This window comes from Osmerus eperlanus, chromosome 3 (assembly GCF_963692335.1).
Source record: "Osmerus eperlanus chromosome 3, fOsmEpe2.1, whole genome shotgun sequence".
NCBI lineage: Eukaryota > Metazoa > Chordata > Actinopteri > Osmeriformes > Osmeridae > Osmerus > Osmerus eperlanus.
Genome location: NC_085020.1, coordinates 17,150,168 through 17,175,121, shown reverse-complemented (window position 1 = coordinate 17,175,121; position 24,954 = coordinate 17,150,168). Strand labels below are relative to the sequence as shown.

The following is a 24,954-nucleotide window of genomic DNA, read 5'->3' as shown; positions in this document are numbered from 1 at the left end:
ATTGACATGCATATTCCCTCACCCTCACACAAGCAGTCACACACACACACACACATAGAGGGCCTGTGAGTTGGAATCTGAAGACAGCAGACTAAGTTCAGGTGGATCATAACACCATAAACACATCCTTCAAATCACTTCCTGTTTAAGAAAAGGCCCATCACATCGTAAGGCTTGTGTTATGTAAGTTAGAGCATTCCCACGACCAAGGCAGCCCAGGAACCGTGCTTCTTGCTCCGTGCTTTGAGAGAAAAATCCATAATAAATTTAACAAGACACAAAGTGCATGCACAACCACTATACTGTATGTTACTGTACCAGGCCGGCCTAACAAACCCTGCTCAAATTTGAGGAGAGTGCTATGTATAAAGCCTGGCTCCATATTTGATGTCTATTTTGGACATGGCGGAATGGGTTCTTTATAAGTGCTTGTTGTGTGAGTGGACCTACATTCACAAGAAAACCAGAGTGAGAGACAGACACACAGAGAAAGACAGGCACAGAGACACACAGAGAGAGAGACAGACAGACACAGAGAGAGACACACAGAAAGACAGGTACAGAGAGACACACAGAGAGAGAGACAGACAGGCACAGAGAGAGACACACAGAGAGACACAGAGAGAGAGCCAGAGAGAGAGAGAGAGAGAGAGAGAGAGAGAGAGAGATAGAGAGAGAGAGAGAGAGAGAGAGAGAGAGAGAGAGAGAGAGAGAGAGAGAGAGAGAGAGAGAGAGAGAGAGAGAGAGAGAGAGAGAGAGAGAGAAAGAAAGAAAAAGACAGAGAGAGATATAAAGAAACAGAGAGACAAAGAGAGACAGACAGATCCAAAAAGAGAGAGGGAGTATGTGTGTGCGTGTGTGTGTAAGAGAGAGAGAGAGCGAGAGAGAGAGAGAGAGAGAGAGAGAGAGAGAGAGAGAGAGAGAGAGAGAGAGAGAGAGAGAGAGAGAGAGAGAGAGAGAGAGAGAGAGAACATAAATCATTATGACAATTAGAGCTCCAGAATGGTATCAGCTATTTGCCTACTCACTGAGTCACTCTATATTACACCTGTACACACAAACACACTATCTCACACTAACACACACACACACAGTGTATACACACACTCAGCTCCAAACTCAACAACACATTTAGAACTTATTATTTTGTACATATGATGTACAGGGCAAGTCCAAACTTGAATAACAGGTGGGACATGGGAGATAAGCCAATTAGATAACGAGTACAAGAAAGAGGGAGAGAGAGAGAGAGAGAGAGAGAGAGAGAGAGAGAGAGAGAGAGAGAGAGAGAGAGAGAGAGAGAGAGAGAGAGAAAGCGAGAGAAGAGAGAGAGAGAAACAGATAGAGAAAGAGAGAGGGTAGAAGAGAGAAAGCGAGAGAAGAGAGAGAGAGAGAGAGAGAGAGAAACAGATAGGAAAAGAGAGAGGGTAGAAGAGAGAAAGAGACAGACAGAAAGATAGAGAGAGAGAAGAGAGAGGGGGGGAGGTGAGGTGAGATCACATGGGATAAACTAGAGAGGGTACAATTTCTGGGGAAATTGTAGGGTGTGCTTGCTTGCGTCGGTTGTACAAGGATTTTAATGCCATTTTTACAACTGATATTCCTGTATATTTTATATAAGAATGCATAGGGCCTACTTATTATGTATAAATATTACATAGATTTAAAAGCATCTTTTTTTTGCTGCTCATTTACAACTGAAAATACGAGTGAAGTGTAGAATGAAATAGATGTCTTCTCATTTCCCCTGCAAGAGGCAGCCTCATCGTTGAATCAAAACGAATACATTTGGCAGACCGGTGTAAAAATTGACCTAATCTCTATGACTTAAACGTCATTTTAAGTTTTTCCCTTCTCATGATATTTTCAGGCATTTAGCCTACTCATTGCATTCATTCATTAATAAAGAACCCCCTTTGAAGATTATTCTACGACGTTACCCGGCAGTAGAAGATGGAATCGCGATTCAAACAGTCCCATCTGCTAACTGAAAATATGCCCCCCAAAACGTAAATAATCTTGACATTTATTTAGTGGAAAATCGCTCATTCATAAAAAGCTCACTGGTAGCGATCATCGTCAGTAACAATGCAAAATGCGATATAGCCCTGTGTGGAGAAGCTGCCCCGGTAAATTGTACTACTACGGTACAGTACTAGACCACTGCTGTGTTCGTCTTGGTAGCGATTGCGTTGGTTGAATTGGATTTAACGTTCCGTTGTACGGTTTAAACTGAAATTAATTATTTTCATGAACAGATTGACAACGTTTAGGCTGTGGCAATGAAGTTCAGGTTAGTAGTTAGACTTTTGATTTAAGTAAGGGGAGTGCCGAACACGTTCTGTCGCCGTTTGACTTCCTAAACAGCTGTGTACTGTAGTGTAGATATTTTTGTAGTGTGTCTCGCGTAAGCTACAGCGTTGCAGTGAGCTACACTGGTTTGAAACCACAGGTAATGGTCATTTCACCAACAAATCGTTTACTAATGTCAGAATAAATCCTACAACGAAAATGTATATGTGAGGAATGTTTATTTTAACGATTGAAAACAGATAACGCTACATCATAGACCACTGTAGTATGTGTTGCCCGGGCAACACAGGCTAACGTCATGATGCTAATACTTCAGTGAAATAGTAGACTACTGTTTCCGAAAGTAGATGTACTTCCTTAATAATATCAGCTTATACTGTACATTACACATCACAATTGTGTGTCATATCACAAAGTAAAATGAGTAAATAGTTATCACCCTGGCCTCTTTGCTTGTGGCGTTTCTGCAGCTGCCTTGCAGTAAAGCTATAGTTAGCCTAGCTATCTCCCAGAAGTTAACGAGCTGCTAAACTAATATTCTGCTAGAGGTAGTCACGCGAGTTTTCGTGACGTTAGTGACGTAAGTAGCGTCATTGACTGTGGTTAGCAAGTTAGCCACCGTTAGCTTCACTTACGTTCCAAAACGTAATTTCTACTTAAACCGTGCAACGGAACGTAAATCCCAATACAAGCAACTCAATCGCTACCAAGATGAAACTTTTGACACCTACGTTGTCTATGTAGGCCAAATATTGACTGAGTTTTAGGGGGGCAAAAAGAAATAAAAATAATAATAATATATATGTGAGAGAACAAAGGTTGTGCTCTCGCCGAAGGCTTGAGCACACCCAATAATATATATGTGTGAGAACAAAGGTTGTGCTCTCGCCGAAGGCTTGAGCACACCCAATTAGATTATCCAAACAACAATACAGGCAGCTGGTACAGTACCACTGCACAGGTCTAAAATGCACATTATCTCTTACAAACAAACACACAAACGCACGCACACACACACATGCACACACACAAATATACACACAGATGAGTGACTAGCTGAGTAGCCACCAATAGCTAGGGCTTGAGCTGAATCTTCCATGGTTCTATGTTCCAAGACTGACTGCCCCACCCCACAAAGAATGAAAAACCAATCGCAAAACAAAACATTCCATCCCTTCATTACAAACTAAATTACACACTCGTCAATGTATTACTCCACTTGCACACTGACATACAGTACAACAACAGAGCATAGTTAATAATACTCACATGTTTATCCGTGTTTCATGCTGCTGTGCGCGTATTGCTCCATGTTTGTGTGTGCTGGTCCATGTTTGTATGTGTATTGGTCTGTGTGTGGTGTATGTGTTGGTCTGTGTTTGTGTAATTCTGCCTCACTGCGTTTCACGTTCCCGTGTCTGTAAATGTCACCTGAAGCTAATGACGGTATCACTGATAATAGCACATCTCTCATAGTAGTTCAGGGTGAGTAGTCTTGGCACACACACACACAAACACACACTCATACACATACTGCTGGTAAACACACACACATACTGCTGGAAACTCACACACACACTGCTGGCACATCACACACACAGGAACTGCAGGCATGCGGAGATGAGATAGTCACTGACTTGCTGATCATTACCTGTGAAGTACTGGCCTGTGAACTCAATATGTCACTCACTTGCTCACACACACCATGGCCTCACCACACACATGCATACACACACACACACACACACAAACAAATAATCTCATCACGAGAGCCATGTCATGTCAGAACTACTGGAGCTAGCAGCAGGCCCAGCAGGGAACAGAATATGGGGCAAAGAGACAGGAAACAAGGCCAAAGAAATGTAGTAGCTGTGCTCTGAACAGCACACGGCATTATACACACACACACATTCACACACACACAGCAGCCCAGAGAACGTAGCTGGCTGTTTCATAAGCCTTTTTAGCTACATTGAAATAACCTCTCCAGAATTTCCATAACGTGCATGGCATCAATAAATAACCTCATTCTGCACCATGACAATTCCATAATGAATATTTCACTGTATTATTTTTTAAACATTACAAACTTGTGAATAATGAATGCAGCTGTATCCCAAATAAGGCATTTTCACCTAACTAAGCAGTAAAGGTCAGGAAGGGGAGCCAGGTTCCATAGGATGATCAGCTGGAGAGGAGAGCAAAGGCACATGTCTGTGTGTGTGTGCTTGTCTGCTTGGAACAGAAAGCACCCAAATGACATGAAGTATGCAGACAACTGTGTATCCAACTTCATCATCCATAAAGAATGCCTTGACCTCCTTTATCATCCAGACCACACATCACTGTCTCCTCGCTGGCGTGTCAGTGACCTAGTGCTGTGTGCTGTGGTGGGCAGCCCTGAGGAACAGCCCACTCACTGTAGCTCATCACACACTCAACTCTCATGCCACATGTGCCCGGACAGACAATACACACGTCACACAAACGTGCATGCACACACACACACTTGGTGTAATGGTGCGCACACACGATGGGCGCAGTGGCGGGAGTGGAACTAGGGCTGGGGCCAGATGCTGTCTATACTGAACTCCTATAATCTATATCATCTATATCTGGTCATGACACACACACACACACATACATTGAAACAAATACACACACATACACGCACAAATGAACCATCTTGTTCTCCCATAGGCCTCTTTATCTAATTAAACCTCTGGACAGACTCAGTTTTGGAGACTCTGTCAATAATCATCAAAGACAACAGAAGCTGACACACCTATGAGTGATGGGAGGATTACCAGGCCACTGGAAGGCCAAAGCCATAAATATATCAGGTCACCCATTCTGTAAGGATCCCAGTGTAGACCACACACACAAACGGTCTGATTCATTACATTAGGATGGACTGCGAGGGACAGTTTATTGGGAGATGATGATAATGATAATGAGATGTTGTTTTCTGAGTGCATGAGCTGAGATATCTCTAACCTTGGCACATGGATACCTTCATTCATGAACTCCAAATCAAAAGTCTACCTAGAACATATTTTGTCCTCAGCATGTCTATCTATGGTATAGATACACCTACTGTACCATTATTATACTGTAGATCTTAGCTTACAGTAGAGGACAAAAAGAGAGGAACAAAGCAGTGAAGAACAGGCAGGCAGGTGACAGTGAGGAGCAGAGGAGCAGGCGAGGAGGTGACATTGAGGAGCAGGCAGGGAGGTGACAGTGAGGAGCAGAGCAAGAAAGGAGGTGACAGTGAGGAGCAGAGAGGAGCAGGCAGGGGGTGATAGTGAGGAGTTGAGCAGAGAAGTGGGGTTCAGCATTTTGAGGACCTTGGCACTCCAGGGAGTGTCCTTTACGTCAATTACCGTTACCTGCACTCCCTATTGCCACGGTGGCCAACTCTGCTATTAATGCTGTAATCTAATAAGGCTTGTCGCCAACCAGTAACCCTGACAACTGGATTTACCCAGAATACACCTGGGTTGGTCCTAGAAGGAACTGCAGACAGACCAAGATTGAGGGTCAGTTAGAATTAAAGAGCGTTAGAAACTTGTGGGTTAACAGCAAGGTTAATGGAGCATGGTGGCAAATGAAGCTAAAAGCATGAACACTGTCCATATTGACAACACTAACAAGGACGTCACAACTCACCAAACACTCTATTGAGAGTAATATCCTACAACAGTAAAGGGAGGGTTAGGACTAGAAATGAATAAACACAGAAACAAATGCAATCTGTATCCCTGGTAACTAAATCTGAATCTGTATTTGAATGTACAGGTACAGGACTGCGATGAATCAGCATTTTGCTCATTTATCTGTAGCATACACACCACCTCAGCTGTCATACTGTTTTATCCAATCTGTGATATCACTGTGAAACTATTATCTGCACTTCCCAGGAGAGGAGACAGAAAGTTAAAGTATGGAATATCTGTCTCTCTCTCATCAATGTTCTATCTGTAAGACTCATAATTGGATGACTCTCCATTTCTCCAGGTCCTGCAGTTTCGTCATTGGTTCAGGCAGGGCCAAGCCCGCCTCCCAATCAATGTTCATCCTATTAGAACTTAACTCCAGACACATTGATCCATGCTACTCACACTCCTCCAACTCTATTGTCCTTGTTGAAAAAATAAGTCTGCTTAGACTTATTTAGCAGGAAATGCATGACCCTGCCTTTTCCCTCCTATTTTCGAAGTATAGCATGTCAGCCTGTCTGTCTGCCCGGAACACCCTCTTTGTATGGGTCATCAAAATCTGCAGTTTCGGTGGCGAGGGAGAGGAGGTTTCTTCCTGTTTTTGTGGTGACTTGGAGGTCGCAGGTAGGTTGCCCTGGCCAATCAACAGGGCCTTGGCAGAGAACAGCCTGGTCCTGCTCTAGTCCAACGGATCAGTTTCTCATGACGGCTCACTTTGAGAGAGCTCATGGGCCAGCAGGAGCTGCCCTGGCAGGGAAACGTGATAGGGTGAGGAGTGGGGCGGGCGAGGGTGGTGGTGAAAGTCCTCCACAAACATATACAGTGTATGTGTTTATGTGGATAGGGGGATTCTTGGGAAAGGTTGGAGGCTGGAGGGGAGGTGGGTGGAAGGGGCTTATACGCTCAACCTTAAAGCGTCCCTACCCACCCAGGGGAAGTCTGGTCTATGATAAAAAACAATTGAAACCATGTGGGTAACGTGGAGTCACATTACCCTTGATGTGGATATTTGACAGGGCCAATAGGATGAACTTTGCGTTGATAGGAAAAACTTTATATAACTGTGTAGAATTGAATGAAAGAAACTGGACCACCCATAACATCTAACTTATCCAGTGTAAACCTGTGTGATCGTTCACTGTGTTCAGTATTAATCAGAAACAAATTGCTTCAGATAGACAGCCTCTTAGATAGACAACCTGAACAGCATCAGATACATGTAAATGTAAATGTAATGTAAATACTGAAGATAGATTTAGACAGCCTCAAAAGATAGTTAACCTCATAGAGACAGCCTTTAGACCGTCTCTATATATATCCTCTATATACCGAGGCTATCTATCTATAAGGCTGTCTATCTATCGACGCCGTCATCTATAAGGCTGCTTATCTATTGAGTCTACTGTCGATATACTGTATCTATTTATCTATCTATCTACAGTATGTATCTGTTGTAGAGGTTGTTTTCCTTTCTATCTATAAAAGGCTGTCTTATCTAGAGTCTGTCTGTGTATAGACAACCTTTTATAGATAGGCAGCTTCAATAGACAGACAGTCTCTACAGGTAGACAGCTGCTACAGACAGAAAGCACCTAGGACAGCCTCTATTGCAGCTTCAGACAGACAGCCTCTATAGAGGCTCAGATCCAGACAGGTCCCAAGCTCAGGAGATCCTCTTGGTCAAACGGTCTGTTAGGTCTGCGAGCTCCTCAGATCCTTTGGGTAAAAAGGTGCCTCTCTGCTTCATTGACCTGCAGCCTTTGACAAAGGCAGTGCTCCGTATCAGTCTATCACGCCTTTCTCCACAGCCCCGGCTAAAAACAACGTCCCTTCCTCCTCCCTTTGCCCTCCTCTCCAGCTCCTCTTTAAAGCAGCAGGTCTTCCCGTTCCTACTCCCAAAACGAAACGCCTGTCTGCTCTTTCACCTGCACCCTGGCGTCTAAATTTAGTTCGTAAAGACCACATTCAGTTATTCCATCCTTAAAGAGATAGTTCACCTACATTTCATCACTCGCTCATCTCTCTCTCACAGAGCGAAGCAGAAGGGTAGATGGTACTGTGACTCAGCTGTTCCCTGTAGATGATAACCCCATCACCAGTCTCACCCTCACAACCACAGAACAGCAAACATACAACTCACAGCATTGTTCAAACTTCAAAACAGCTACTTCAAGATCACCTTGTGCTTTGTCATCGTGAGGTGAGTTATGATTCAGGAAAAGCCTCAAAATCTAATTCTAATGACCACCCCAGCCCTACCTCTACCGGTGCACAAATGATGTGCTGTGTTTTTGAAATACAGTAAAACAACATAGCAACAGTGCTGTAACAAGTGTAACAACTGTCTACTGAAATAAACCTTGTTTGTCCATCTGTGCTGCCTTCCAATTCAGATGGATGTGTCCTATTGATCCCCTGCTCAGAGCGAAGGGGTTATGACAAACAGATTCATAACAGCACCAGCTCAGACAGGCAGGACAACATTGTAACGCTATCTCTGTGCTCCCCAGCCCGCCTGCACAGTCTATGCTCGCACAGAGCCATTAAGTGCCCATCCATTACATCACACAGATGGAGAAATATTAGATAGGATGCACCGTTTCGATTTGTTTCAGTGTTTGCCTGTAAACACTGTGACACCAGATATGGCATATAGTCTGGACGTCAATGAAATGGTTGACCAGGGAGACATACTGGAAGGTTTCGATAACTGCAAGAATCTACACTAACTTCACTGTCGTCATGCTACAAGCTGGGGAAAAGTCTTGTTGAGGGTTACAGTCATGGCCAACAGACACTGAACTATAAGCAATAGAGGACTGCAGCACAACAAGGAGATGTTGGTTATTGCTATGCCATCCTTTAAACAAAAAAACTCTCTCCCTTCTCTCCCACTCTCTACCTGAGTCCTGCTCGGCTCCAAGGCTTCAAGAAAGTGATCGGTCAGCACTCTAGTCATGAATCTTGTAAAATATATCTCAATTAATTAGTCATGAAACACATTCAAACAATTCTATAGCCAGTCACACGCTTAGAGAGCGAGGGAGAGGAAGAAAGGAGGAGGGAAAAGGAGCAACACGCTCAACTGAAGTCTGAAAGGATGTCAAAGATCATTACCCAGCAGTCCGAAAAAGCTAAAGAAAACAAGAAAGCTAGGGTAAAACCTTTCCCTTGAAGCGCTCTTTTTAACTCTTTCCCTCTCTCAATCTCTTTGTCTCTCTATCTCTCTCCCTACCCCTTTCCCACTCGCTTTTCTACCACTCTTTCTCTCCATATCCTGCTATTTCCTTGTCTTTGTCTCCCTCTCTTTCTCTCTCTTTCCCTCTTTTTCTCTCTCTTTCACTCTCTTTCCCTCTCTCACACACACACACACACACACACTTTTTCTGCTACATGGCTCAAGTATACAGACCCGGTGTAATTTACATGCCGCACACACAAATACACAAGAACAATCTCAGGCAGCGGTGTTGTTAGGAGGCTTGGGGAACGGCATCAAAGCGCCATTTAAAGCCCTCTATGAGTAATGGCATGAGGAGAGAGATCCATCTCCCTCAGGAGTACCACACAAAAGCACACTGTTTATCCCCACAATAACACCACACTGGCCCTGCCTGCGCCGCTAAACCATCTTAACTATCTGCCCCACTTTTGAAAAATCTCCTTTCCCTCTACTCTCTTCTCGATTCCTCGCCTCGCCTCTCCTCCCTCCTCTTTGTCCCAGCGATGCTGTGAGAGAGTGCTGGAGATGGAGACAAATAGACACTGCAGTTCTATTCCCCCGGTTACCCAGATGATGAGAGCAAACTTGGTCAAACTAAAGGAGAGCTCAGACGCCTGGAGGTGTGAACTTATCTCGGCATCTGCTCACGTCTACGGGCGGAACACATTTTACCAGAAGAGATGCTGGCATTAGGAGCAGGAGAGACAGAGGGGATGAGGGGAGCAGAGCAAATGCAGGGACAAACTCTTCTGCTTGGAGCCTGCTTAGAAACAAGGCCTCTCTTCTTTCACCGGCACATTCTTCTTTTCAGAACATCTTTTTCACATACTGCCTTTCAAACATGTTGCCTTGGTCATGACTGAAAAGCGTGTTTGTATTATATCTTTATACCTTTGAAACTTGTCAATACATGAGATTGGCCTCAAAGTTGGCATGACTCAGGACATCTCGAATGCAAGCCTTTGAAAAGGCAGCAGCTAGCATTTTGGCCTTGATGTTAACGGAGTGTGTCTGTGTAGCTATGCCAGCTTTGAGAGAGGTGACTATATTTAGCAGTCGGTCATTGGGAAGTGTTTGGTGCTCAACGCCGATTAGATGGCGAGGTGTGGCAGCGAGACAAATCACGTCTTTCCTTCTTTGATATGTGCTCGTGCCAACAATAAACTGTTTGTGTTTGTGTAACAAAATGAAGCACGCAGGTGTGCCGTGGGATATGTGTGTGTGCTGTCTGTGTGTGTTTGAGGACCAGTACGTGTGTATGGTAGTGGGTGTATGTGTGGGGGGTGGGGGGTGGCGGCGTCATCCGTGGATGTGTGTGCAAGGTGAGGCTTTCACGCAGTGATTAAGAGTGGGTTTCTGTGTGTGCGGCTCTGTGTTGAACAGACTGAGAGGTAAGCATGACCTCTGACAGCTCAGGTCAGAGTGGATCTTACACACAGCTCAGCAGTGACAACAGGCCAGTGTTGGAATGCTGCCTGCTTATCGCCTCATTCCAGCACCAGGCAGAAGTATGTGTGTGTGGGAGAGGGGGGGGGATGGTAACTGCATCCTCAAGGCTCATCCCGCCTTATCCTCAAGACATCATCCTGCTTCATCCTCCAGAACATCCTACCTCATCCTCCAGAACTGATTTCTCTCAGTCTTTAAACCTCAACCCGGGGAATGCTTTCACATGTACAGGTTGCTGGTTTGGAGCAGTTCTCAACCATGGAATGTGTACCAGTTAGGTTTGTTGGCCAGGTGATAGCACACAAAACCAAACAACCTAAATCCCCTTGACAGCAGAGGTCTTGGTAAGCTTCCAATTAAACTGTGGAGCGTTTACTCATGAGTGAGAACTCAAACTGGACCAAACCCAGGTAAAGGACCACAGAGCAGCACATTTGACAAAGCTGATTGGACAGTTTTCATTGACATTTCCTTGTTCTGTTCAAATGTACTGTAGTAACAAAGACATGCATTGCTTGATAACCTGTCACTAAATTAGCCACAGCTACCTCAACTGTATTTTTAGCGTGAGCAAAAGAGTTATTGGTTAGGCCAAACATGACAAGTATTTACTGTTGAGTGTCATAACAATAACCAACATTAGTCATAACACATCAGTTTAGAGATTAACAACTAAAAAGCCACCAATTAACTCAACAATTACAAAAAACTCTGTCTCCGGTCTGTCTTTGGTGTCTGTACTTACCTTCCAGCTCTTTCTTCAAGACCCTACGCAAGCTGCGCTCCATGATATTAACAAACGACTGCGTGTCCATAGTTCCACCAAGATAAACTGTTTTTATTGAAGTTTTCAAAACTTAAGTGATAAGTATGACGCTATTGTGGAGGTAGCCAACTGACCCGCTGCCTCTTGCATGCAAACATGGCCTTTTAACCCAGACGCACACACACACACACACAATCAAGTATTCCAACACGCCCTCTCCACTTCCAGCCCCTCTTACATTGTCACTTCCCCCCCCTTTTCCCAAATAGCAGAGATAACATTAACACTTAGTCTAATGGGCAAGATAACCTTCCCCTAATGTCACGGCTGAGTAGCGAGGTGAGTGTGACTGAGTGTTTGGTGGTTACATCACTCCAGGATTTGTTTTTCTATTGTGTGTCGCCATGTGTTTTGAGCAGGTAACCTGTTTGAGCTGAATCAGCGAACCAGCAACTTAATGTTACAGTAACAGGTTCTCCAGGGAGGCACACAGCAGGCTCACTGGGTGGCCTATCCTCGCAGCCCCTGTCTGTGCTGTGGTGGAGGCTGTGTGGAGGCTGTGGCAGAGGCTGTAATAGGGAACGTGATAGGCACTGGGAGAAAGAGGCTGTATCCTACTTGAACAACTATTAGGCAGACAGCTCACCTCTCTTACTTCTCAGGTAACAGAAATGACACAGAACTCCTTGTCTGTCAACAGGACCAGTTCTCTCCCAGACCAACCGGTAAGGAGTGTCTTCTAAAAGATCTTGAAATAAATGTTCCCCAAGCTGTGTAAGGGCCCGGTCAAGGGGAATGCTCGGCTTGCCAGGGCTGATTGATGAAAGTGAAGCTTTGGGGCTAATGCCATTTTATAAAAACAAAACTGTGGAAGTGGTACACTACTCCACACAGCTTACATGGAAAGGCAAACATACAGAGAAAGAGAGAGAGGGGGGAGAGAGAAAATGAGAGAGGGTAGAGAAAGAGACAGAGAGGGGGGGCAAATAGAGAGAGGAAGAGAGGGAGAGGGGGAGTGGAGAGAGAGGCGGCGTTACAATGCTGCCTGCTGCACTGCAGCAAAAATCTACACAGCATACCCTAGCTAGCTCACAACCTCCTCATCGGCACAGAACATACTACCAAAGAGAGGAAGAAGAGAACATTGAGAAAGAGAGAGAGAGAGAGAGAGAGAGAGAGAGAGAGAGATAGAGAGAGAGAGAGAGAGAGAGAGAGAGAGAGAGAGAGAGAGAGAGAGAGAGAGAGAGAGAGAGAGAGAGAGAGAGAGAGAGAACAAGAAAATTAAGAAAGGTGGATAGAGGGAGTCTAAATCAAGTGATAGTAAGAAAGCAAATGAGTGTGAATAGCATTGAGGAAGATGGAGGGGGGCTTGTAGAAAAGGTTAAAAAAAAATGGGGAAAGACAGAAAGGAGAATGGAAAGCAAGAGAATAAGCCAAGGCAAAAGAGAAAAGACAAAGACAAAGAAAGTCACTGCCATAAAGAAAACAAACCCTTATGTTCTTTATGTTTCAAGACGTTATGTTCTAGGGACTGTGCTGCACAGACAGTTATCTTTCCATTTCTCTGTTTGCACCTGTTGTCGACGAAGACAACAGCATTAGAGGTAAAACACTGATGAGTTGTGTCTTCTGATGTCCATATGAGGAACATTCTCAAGTAGCAGTTTCCTAAAGACTGTGCATTAGCTGCTTCAGGAGCAGATAGGAGAGACTGGAGCCTCTGGCTACATGTGGAGAGATGAGAGCACATGCACACATACACACACACACAGACACACATGTGCACAACATACACATTCAAACACACACACATACCTGGCTTCTCATGCAGTCAAAGAGGGGAGTCAGAAGGAAAGAATATGAAGAGGGAGATTGGGAGAGAAAGTACAGAAGAACAAGAGGGGGGGGGGGGGAGATGGAGAGAGAGATGCCCTAACTAATGGACTCCATTAGGACCTGAGAGCCCAGATCCTCTCCGCTGTCCACCTTTCCCGTGCCCCTCACTGCCCCAGGGGGACCAGGAGAGGGCAGGACCAGAGAAGGCTGGCCCAGAACATGCAGCCCCAGAACAGGGATAAAGCATCATGGAGAAATTATTCTGAATTTTAAGCTTGAATCAAATAAGGTTACACATTATGGTTCACCACACTGGCACTCTGTCATGCTGGGTTGGACAGCATTGCATCGCTGTGGTCTACTGTAGGGTTGGTATAGCTGAAGATATTCATATAAACTGAAGAGAGGAGGAGGGGATCTCATCTACACCAGAGCCTTGGGGGCAGACAGACAGAACAGAGCAGAGATGATGCGTTCAGAGAACACAGGAGGTTAGGAGACAGAGACAGAGACGGAGGAGAGGTAGAGGGGGAGGCAGGGAGGGAGAGAGAGCGAGAAAGAGAGAGTGGGAGACACAGTAAACGTCTCTGACAGATGAAAGGCAATGTCTAGCGCAAAGCCTTCATTTGAAGCTAAAAGACGCTAGGCTAACTTTATAGGGAGAGCAGAGGAGGTTAAACACAGAGGAGGTTAAACACAGAGGAGGTTAAATGCAAGGCTATTACCTGAGCACGCACAGACATACTGACTCGCGCGCATACACACATTCAAGTACACACTGGCACACACTCTTCCTGACACAAACTCATGAGTCAATACAAACACAGACACACACACCCTGACACGCACTTAAAAATCCACACGTGCATGTATACAAGACACACACTCATACATATAATTATACAAGCCCTGGTACACAGTCATGGACACAACAACACACACATTAAGCATAGATAATGAGTGTTATTATATTTCAGGTGAGAAATAAGTGCTAACTGGATGCCTAACCTTTTCCTCTCCACATATGAGAAGCATCCTGATCCAATGAATAATGGTATTTAGAGGAGTGGGTGGTCAAGAGAGGTAGAGTTGTTTGATAGTCAGTTAGGAGGAGACAGAGAAAGAGAGAGAGTGAGGGAAAGAGATAAAGGGAGGGAGAAAGGGAGAATCGAGAGAGGTTCTCCAATCAGCCAAAGTGCCTCTTCACTACCACCACAGTGTACACCAGATGCCTGAACAGACCAGAGCTCCTGAGCCCCTCTCTCATGTCTATTTGACACCTTTAAAGTGTCTGTCAGGCTGGGGAGCAGGGCTCCGGCGCTGGCCTGCCCTGTCTTCAGAACATACCTCCCCCCCCCCCCCCCCCCCCAACCCCTTCACATAAAAAAATTCTCCCCAGGGAGAGAAAAGCTTCTGACTCACATCTAAGAGGCACAACCCCTAAAGACTCACTATCCCTAATAGAATTAGCTTCTACTGGACACGGACACGTCACCAAGCACCTCATCACTGACTGTAGGATGATGGCCATGACCTCGAAAGAGCCTCACATTGATGAGAATGATGGTCAGCATCACTGGTCACAGACAACTGCTTTTCTGTAACATCGTCAAGATTCTGAAATCCATTCATTCTGGACTCTTGTAGGGGATCGTGAATGAGCATTTATAGTTAATCCATCCATCTGTGTCTCTCCCTCTCTATTTTTCTCTCTTGCCCTCTGTCTCTTTCTCTCTCTCTCTCTCTCTCTCTCCTTATTTGACATGCTCCTTTGCCCATCAGTGTAATTTATAGTCCACCAAACAGAGAGTTGAGTCTTTCTGGCTGTGGCTATAATATGGGCCTGGGTCTCTGCTAAAGCATTGTAGCTTTCAGCTTTCAAACACCACTGCAGATCCACTGACAGTCATGTGACCAACTCTCTCTGGACCAGGAAGTCTGAGCAGCGAGATATGTCAGAGAGAACCTACTTACAGCTGTGCTTTAGCTACACTCCTGCTCCTCACCACAACAACTCACCTCATCACTTCCTGAGGGGTGTACGTGTGTGTGTGTGTATGTGTGTGTGTGTGTGTGTGTGTTTATGTGTGCGTGTGTGACTTATACGTCTTAGTATTGGGGCCAGAGGATTTGTGCCAAATGATGGTCTGATTTATGGATGCTAGATGAGACACAGGACAGTGGACCACAAGGGGACAGCCTGAGTAGCAGAACCATGCGTCTATTTGAGGAGGAGACTATCCAAGGAGGCAATAATGTGAAAACGTCTTCATCTGGGATTGGCTCACAGCCTACAAGAGACATACTAGAACTGCCCTCATTCAGTAGAACTGCTCTCATTCAGTACACACTCAGTACAGTTAGAAAGACTGGGCCTCATAACAGTTTGGAAGTAGTGTGGTGTTAAAGAGTAAGACACACTAGAATACACTGGGTTGCTTTTATGAATCCAGAACGCTGTAAAATCGCATACTCTTCCTTTACGGTTATTACACTTTAATCTTATTTACCATGCAGTTGTCATGTACTATAGATGTGCTCACCATCGATGCAGGCATTTGGTGTATGTATCGTCACTAGGGAAGCAGTTTGGTGCATCTTTACTACAGAGACAGGTGTTTGGTGTGGGTGCATTTAGCAGAGAAGCAGATGTTTAGTTTAGCTACATATATGTTCAGAGAATAACGCATTAGATGTATAATCCAGGTCAGGCTGACAACAGCTTGGCTGATAGGAGCGATCGACGTGTCCTGTGATCACGCCAAACCTAGCTCCACCACCAGTCACATGTCAGAGCCTGGAGAGACTCTAAAACAGGCAGCGATAACATCTCCTAACAGTTACTGCTCTCACCGGAAGGGAAAAACCAGAGAGAACCATGAGAACTATGAGAAACACAGCCAGGTCTTCATGCATAATACAAAGATCTATATTTGTGTTTTTCTGTTCAGTCAGTGAAACAGGCTGCATCGGAGGTATAAAATATATATACAGCACTGTGTTGATCAGTCCCGGTGTCTTTAGCAGTAATTAAAATGCCAGATCAGTGCGCTGGGACTTTGTGATGTGACCACTTAATGTATGAACGCGGGAGACATACTCCATTAGGCTGACAAGACACAGACATGCCTCAGACCCATCAAACAATTAGCCAGCATCTTCAGAAGACTGAACCTGCTCTGAGAACCTCAGCAGAAAGGGTGAAATGTTTCTTCTGTGTCTTGTACAGTACGTGTTTAAGGAATAGCTGGAGTTTCGGAGTGGCAGTGGCATAAAGTGTCATAAAGAGTGTCTGTTGAAAACGTGAATGCTGTCAATAAATACACTTCTGGTTAAACCTCAGACAGAGCTAAAAAGGCTGGGTAAAGTAATTTATAAGTATACAGTATAGTCAGCCATAGCCTGATCCTAACAGACTCTCGTACATTTCATTAGGAGTCAGATGGCTGAGCAGTTAGGAAATAGGGATATTAATCAGAAGATTGCCGGTTCGATTCCTGGCCATGCAAAATGACGTTGTGTCCTTGGGCAAGGCACTTCACCCTACTTGCCTCAGGGGAATGTCCCTGTACTTACTGTAAATAAATCTGGATTAGAGCGTCTGCTAAATGTAAATTTGTGCAGAGAGTCTGGCCACAAGCATTAACTTCCTTGAAGGCGGGTACTCTGTTGAAGTTTAAAACTATTGGATCTGCCCAGAGCCCCTCTGGATCTGCCATAACCAATCGCTAGTGTTCGCCTTAGCCAACTCCTTCACCACTAATGGAGCTGGAAAATCAAACTTTCCAAAATGAAAATTGAGCGGAAGTACGTAGGAGGGCGGAGCCAGGTTGTCAGGCAACCCACACCATCAAATTATGTTTTAGTGGCACAGCCTGCTAAAGTGTTTTTCGTGTCAGAGGACCTGAGATCAAACACCAAAAATCACACTGTGATTCGAAGACACTGTGAGGATTTGGTAAAGATTTGGTCAAAATAACACCTCTGGATCTTGGAGAGCCTTCTTAGAATCTAAGCTCTTCATACGGTATCTTCTGCCACTGCTTCCAGGCTCCTGCACTGTGACCTTGGCCACAGCTCCAGACCAGCTCGGGAGGCTAACGTCTACTCCAGGAGTCAAGGCCAGAGTCAACGTCATGCAACAGGGCAGTCTGCCAGAGAGAGCAAACCCCTCTCTTACCTTTCCAGAGCTCCATCTCTCTCCTTCCTTCTCCTCGCCCTTTCATATCCTCCTCTCTCTCCTTCTCCAGTCTCTCTCATGTCTGTAGACCTCTCTCTTTCTCCCTCTCCCCATCCTCTTTCTTTATCCCCTCTATTCAAGCTCTTCATCTCATCTTCTCAGCTCTCCCTGTCCCTTCTCTGGACTTCTTCTCCGTCTGTCTGTCTGCTCTTTTCTGCCCCCCTCTCTTCCACCCTCCCTTTCCTCTTTTCTCTGAGAGAAAGAGACGCAGTAGAAAGAGCTTCAAGGAAATGTAGAGCAACTAACTCTCCTCTCACTCTCCTCTCCTTCTGTCTCCTCTGTCTGTGCTGATTTGTATGTAAACTCGATAGTCTCTGGGAGGGAGGTAGGGAGGGAGCCAGATCCTGCATCTCATCACCTGGCAGGTCACATTTCTCAAGAGCAGGACACAGATAACCCAAATTAATTCACTGAGGAAAATGTCGATTCTGATGTACAATGCGATTAATACGAAAACAATGGCTCCCTTATTCGAACACAGAGAAAACTTTGCTGTATGATTACCTGTAAAATGACCCTGTAGGTGAGGAGACCGTACTTGAGCCCTCTGAAGGCCGAGGAAGACAAAGACCTCTGCTTAACAGTCTAACAACAATCCCATCACATCCTGTGGACCCCTGACGTCACACACACACACAATGTTAGACTGGCTGTTAACCGTCTTGTCTGCATATAGACAGTTGCTTGTGTCCTCCTGTGCGGCTTGCCTCCAATCAATATATTAGGGTGATACTTTGGTACCTTTGTCCTTCTTTCTAAAGGAAGATAAAGAACTAGTCTAACAAAGCAGCAGGATCCCTACAACATTTTCCCATTGTGGGGAGAAATTATTGCAAGGCTGCCAATTAGAAACTTACAGTAATTGCTTGTTTATGAAGCCATAGCAACATGGCATAGATTCGTCCGTACTGCTGTTATTTTTGGCCAGCCCTGGAGTTGTTGTAATTGTTAGTGTCTACGTTTGAATCCCCTCCAACCCCTTTAATTATACCAGTGGTCTCCCCACAATACTCTCTATGGGGAGGGCGAGGGGGGGGGGTGTTTCACACAAATTAGCCACTTGGTTTTAATAACGTACACATTTAATGAATACTTGTTACCTTTCCCAAATGAGTAGTGGCCACCTGATTGAAGGTGTACTGCTGTGCAACTAGGTTGTTTGACAGACAGTTGTTTTGAAGTGAGACTTGCACAAAGAATGAACACCATTCTGACACTCCTGGTGTTGCATGTGAATGTTAGGAGGGGGTCACAAACCTATTCACGTTATATGATACAGAGGCCCATCTTGACACGCAGTTCAGCTTATTAAAATATCTTTCATCGCACAATGACAAAGACAACAGTGTTCAAGGTCTTGTGGAGTTCAGTGTCACCTCTGCGTGCTGAACTGAATCCATGCACAAACTCTGTGGAAACAACATATTCACAATACAGCAGAGAAGCTCTAATTAAGTCTCTATCTATCTTGCTGTGCTCTAGGATAGTGATAATTCTGTCACCGGAGAAGGTCAATAAGCTTCAGGGTTTGGTCTACAGGGTAGATGTAATCTTTAGGTAGGTCAGGTCAGGGGCTGGGTGTAGGGTTGAGGTTAAAAGGTCTCCCTCTTCCTCGACAAATCACCAAGAGACTGTGTTCTCGGTCAACTGACTTGTTTAAACACTTGGTTTGTCTTTACGTCATCTCCCCCACATGCACAATTGAGCACAGCAACAGAACACGACACATGATATAATCGTTCCACACATGCACCACACCTAGCACAACACAGCACAGAAGCACAGTAATATAACACAACACAGAACAACACATAATATCATGCTTCCAAACATGCACCCCACATGTACACTATAGCACTCCACAAAAACACAGCACAGCAATAGAACACAAGCCAATATATAATAATTCCACATATGCAGGCCAACAGCATATCATGTTTTCAAGTTTTTCAAATTCCCATTTGAGGCCTTGGTAACACTTTAGATCCAGGTTCTTGTAATAAGGGTTAGTTTATCAATAAAAAGGCATTAGTAAGTATGTAAGTCTTATTAACACATTATTGTGTAATAAGCATCTTATAAGGGCCTTATTACCTATTAACTAATGCTTATCTCATCTTACGATAAACCTAACCCTTACCCCAGCCCTTAGCTTTACTAATATTATTATTTATATGTATTAATATTATTCTTAACACTTATGGAGTCTTGTTAACACATACTCATGTTGTTAACGCATTTAAAAATATTTATAAGCATCTTATAAGGGACATATTACCTAACTACACACTTAATACAAACAACTGGATTTGGTGTTACTGAGGCCTCTCTGTATTGTCGTGTGTGGTTGTGGTACTGAACTGAACAACGGAGAGTGAGTCTGTATCTGCAATCTTTCTAGCAGGATCCATCGTTAATTAATGAATGACTTGTTAATCCTGTGCTCAGTCAACAGCTCATGCTCCTCTGTTCCACAAAAGCATGCACTGCCACAGCCCCCAGTCAACTTGCACCAGGGCAACCCCAGGTCCCCAACTTCAGGGCCACAGTGTCCAGGCCTGGTCACCATCATCTCAGGGTCACCAGCTGAGCCACTCCCATGAGGATATCTCGGCTACTGAACTTAATGAGCCGAATGCTGCAGTTTTTGTCACTTTTTTTAAAACGTTTTACTTCATGTACTTGCGTCATTCTTGGATGTCTGGTTTCCCATTCCTCACCAGGAACAGAATGACTATGAAATGGTTTACAAGAGAGAAACTAGTGTTGTCCAAACTCAACTTCTCCCTCCTGTCATCCTGTCAGAGGTATCTCCTCATCTTTCTAGTCTTCTGGTCCCGACACCTGTCAGTGGCACGTCTGGTGTTGATATGGAAGGTAAGACACTGTTGTTTGTTTAGTTGGCAATGGGTGTACGGAGTGGCAGAGGGAACACACAGCGCAGTAAGGGCCAGGAACTCTCATCTACACATTGGTGGGTTTCCAAACCGACAGAGCGATGTTCACAGTGAGCAGCAGGCACGATCACCAATGACAGACAGCTGCTGTGGACCCTCCCAGAGAAAACAAACCATGAGTGTAAAATAAACATTTCCAGCTAGCTTGGATACGATAGAGGCTTAATTGCATGTTCAAGTTCTCCAGATTCACAACCTTATGCTCAAACTTGTCATTTGATCCTACACACTTACAAAACACAAATCGACCTACATGTCTGAATAACAGCCCCTGGATGTTCCGGAAACAGCCTAGGCTGGTATGAGTTTAGGACAGGACATAAACATGGATGTGACAGCCCCTTTACAGTGAAGCAGAGCTATACAGCAAAGCTGTGGTTTGGTCTGCACTGCCTAAAAAGTATCTCTCACTGCTTCCGAGTTTTAAAGGAAATGTCAATTTAAAGATTCCTTAACCAACTAGGACAAAAGGATGAGTCATACGGCCCTCCGGTTACAGGCACAACCTGAGTAGGAGAAGGAGGGACTATGCAGTTTGATCTCTTATTCCTCAATATGGGGTTTGTTCTAGGTCTCTCAACCAATCAGTTTTCCTTCAGATTAATCCTCAATCTGTGCTTACCTTACACATTCGGCAAGGGAGAACAGACACACACACAGTCGCACACACACAGAAATGATGCCCCTGCGAGGCAAATATTAGCCAACACAAGGCTATCAGCAAGTGCCATCTGCTGGACCAGAAGGTACCTATAGAGCCAACATACCAAACCACCAGCAACATGGACACTATAGGAGATAGAACAATAGAGAGAAAGGATGGAGGGAGAAAGAGGACGAGAGAGAGAGAAATAGACAAACAGAGAAAAAGAGACATGCAAACTCTTTATCAGTACCAGACAGCAGATGTTTCCTACAGCACTGACAAATGTTGAGAAGCTGGATACCACTGGGACTAGTGCTGTGCCTCTCACTGCTCTCTGAGCTGTGTTGTGTAGCCCCACATCCTCTGAGCCATGGATGCCCAATAGCCCAGGCCAGCGCTGAGCAGCACTCATTATCCAGCAGACTTCAAGCCTCCTGGCTTCCTGAACTTTGAAGGAGTGGTGGTGGTTGTGTGAGTGAGTGAGTGAGTGAGTGAGTGAGTGAGTGAGTGAGTGTGTGTGTGTGTGTGTGTGTGTGTGTGTGTGTGTGTGTGTGTGTGTGTGTGTGTGTGTGTGTGTGTGTGTGTGTGCGTGCGTGCGTGTGTGTGTGTGTGTGTGTGTGTGTGAGAGTGAGTGAGTGAGTAAGTGAGTGAGTGAAGAGGTTAGGTTTATAAAAACAAAGGGGGTACGATATCGTGTTTCAGCTGTTCACCTACAGCTTATGATGCTGCTTTCATTTTATTATGGTGCTTTTGTTTGATTTGTAGTTTCCACCTGTTAAAGCCGTTACATTTCTCGCCGAAGTAGTAAGTTGTTCAGACGATTTTCTCTCTGATCTACCGCCACAATACAGTACCTATTTTACGCATTACGCCCGCAGTGTGTACCATAATTCAGTAGGCTGCGATCTCAAGATACTTTTTGACTGCCACATGGAGGTTAATTGTACACCTCTAGGGTTTGGTTTAAACTCTGAGGGATTTGGTTAAAAAAAACACGATAATTTGGTTACGTCTTATCCAGAGTGCGACTTCTAGAAGTTATTTTTTCTGCTGCAGCTCGTTTCATCGCGAGGAGGTGCTTCAAAGCCGCACATAATTCTTGAGGCTGCACAAAATCTATTCATACATAGCACGCACTGATAGTCTGCAAGCCTGCATGCCACTTACGCTGGGCTATATCTTAGTTTCAGCTTTTATGTAGGCTATATACACGGAGATGTTAGCCATCAAGTGATAACAGCTGATATTTGGTCGTTATTCTTGCAATGTCAGCAAGCCTCAGCAATTGCCCAGCTTCGCTGTCATGATCTACTCTACTGCAGTGGCAATGTCGAGGAAGCAAAACGTTGGTGCCAAGCGCATCAACTTAAAACACTCTAAATAAGCCTGGTTCAACACGAGGCAACATTTTGCGCAAAATTATCTGTACAACAGCCTGTTGAAAGAAACCTCCTTTCCTCCAAACAAAAATCGCTTTATTTAGCGTGAATTGTTGCACTATTGAAATCCTCAGTAGTTCGACAGTGGTGAATTGGCGGTGTTAATCAGGTCCATGCTCACTTGTGATGATGATGTGGGCCTATTGAAATCAGTGTCGAATGCTGTGAAGTGGGTGTTTTAGCATATGAAAACAGTTAATTTCGTTTAGGCCAATAATAGCCTAACCAACACACACACCTGCACTGGTCTGTTATGAACCTCAATGTTGTGATAGAGCCTGTGGTAGCGCTTGATATTACTATCTTAGGTTCCATTACAATATAAGGAGACATACTGTGTAGAGCCGTCTTCTCCGTCTGCCTGTGGAAGCCTACCCTAGCTTGTTTAATAGGTAGGTGTTGCAGGGGGAATGCTGCAGCAGCAAACTGGGAATTAAATACCTGTATAGCAGATCACGTAAGATAAGCGACTCAACGATGAACGCTACCAACATTTGAACGGTTTGCCCATCTAAGGTGCTATAATAGCATGTGTCAGCGCGCTATTTAAAAAGTTAGGAGATTGTGGAGCTTTGGTGATGCAGCGTCTTATTGTGACTGTGCGCGGCGCGTCCCTAAGCTGGGCGCTCGCTATAGGCGGTCTACAGGAGAAGTTGTCCCCCCTCCTGCTTCTCTGCATCCGCTCGCTGCACAAATTTGATTGCAGATCTATCACCATTACAACAAAGGTACAACACTCACTCACTCAGAGTGCAGTTAAAGGCGAGATGAATGAGCGCGCGATGGCAATGAACTTACCACTTGGATTCTTGGTTTTCTTAAGACTCTTGCCACAAAGACACTGCAGCATATGCGTTCCTTTGCTGAAAATGTTCCAAAGAAACCACATTGATTTGGGCGAAGAGCAATCCAGTGGCTTAAACACCCAGATAGAGATGAGATCCTTGCGGTTGCATAATAACTCTAGTGAATCAGTTTTCCAAAACAAGCCTACAGATTGTAACATAGAAAAATAGTGGATATCCAAGTCCTTCGCGCTTTCATTCACGTGGTGAAATATTCACTATCTGTCGGACTTTGCAGTTGATGTGTTTTTTCTTCTTCTGGCGTATAAATGATGCCACCTTAGCTGGTCGGTTATAAAAAATATACTCTATAAATTGCATGTGTCGAGCCGGAAGGAGACGTGCAGCCGGTAAACAAACTGAACTAGCGTGAAAACAGTGAAACGGCGGATTTTCGAGGAGAAAAACCTTGTTAGTTCATGACTGTAAGGAGAGGAGGGTGGATCTGAACAGCATCAAACGGCAGGGGAGGATGCATACACACACTACTGCAATGATAGCCCAAACAAAACACAACACATAGCCGCATTAAGTCCACTTGGTATCTTCTTTAGGCTACAAACCAAATGGTGATCAAATTCCTAAAAGCCCAGTTTTCATCTAATCTCTGCCCTTACTGCAGCGTTCTGTGGACAGGTTTTGCTCTCTGATGCCTGTCCCGGTTCTTTAGGTGGTTGTTTCTTGCCTGACTGGTTGCTCTGAATTGTTTCACAAATGCTTCACTTTCATCTCCAAAAGTACGGTGCGCCCGCAGTTTTTTTGCGTGTATTTCCACTAGCCAAGCATCTGAGTTAGAAATAGATGGGAAGGAGGGGTTAAACTGAAAGATTGGCTTTCCATTACGTAAAGACGTTGTTTCTGCGCCGTCATATTACAGACGCTCTCAGATGTTTTATGAAGAGGACAGTCTGCTATTGTCTCAATGATTGATATAATGTAAGTCAGTGACCCATTCGCGTCATATTGTAAATAAGTGAATGATAGTTGTAAATTGCACTGTGGATCAGGGGTGTGTGTTAGACATTGACAATTCATAATGTATCACAATGTTTGTCTGAACCTGCAGGCAGTTTTATAGACTGAATCATTAGGTTATCTTTACAAGGGAGTTCCACGGGTTGTAGGTGATACAGCCTTGTTTCATAAAGAGGTCACAGGTAACAGGTTGGCCTGTGATAGGTTGGTGAGAAGCAGGTGACATGAATCTGCCTGCACCATGGTTTTAAAGGCTTTGTAGGGTGAAAATTGTCTACGTTATGATTTAGACTATTTAGCCTTGTGACTAATACACATTATACCATAGGAGTTGTGCTTTGGTCTTAAAGATGCATTTTTTGTCTTTAGAGTCCCATTAGCTGTTACTTTGGCAACCACAACTCTACCTAGTGTCTCAAACACAACACACATTTTATTTCTCTCATACACACACACACACAGTCTCTCTCCCTCTCTCTGTCTCTTTCTTTCTCACACACACACACAGACACCCACAAACACAGAACAAACAATTAAAAAAAC

The 24,954-nt window shown here is 44.6% G+C and overlaps 1 protein-coding gene across 2 annotated transcripts in view; it reads right to left on the bottom strand.

The window, feature by feature from the left end:
* The window catches only part of fgf14 (fibroblast growth factor 14), a 91,288-nt gene extending 67,130 nt beyond the window's left edge, over window positions 1–24,158 (bottom strand). The window contains exon 1 of one of the 2 annotated variants that reach the window (XM_062457511.1): window positions 23,390–24,158. In XM_062457511.1, the coding sequence (XP_062313495.1) occupies window positions 23,390–23,597 (208 nt within the window). In that variant the 5' untranslated portion in view covers window positions 23,598–24,158. Of the gene's footprint in view, window positions 1–11,452; window positions 11,634–23,389 lie in introns of those variants that run through there. The other variant, XM_062457514.1, reaches the window with a different exon arrangement.
* Window positions 24,159–24,954: the final 796 nt, after the last annotated feature.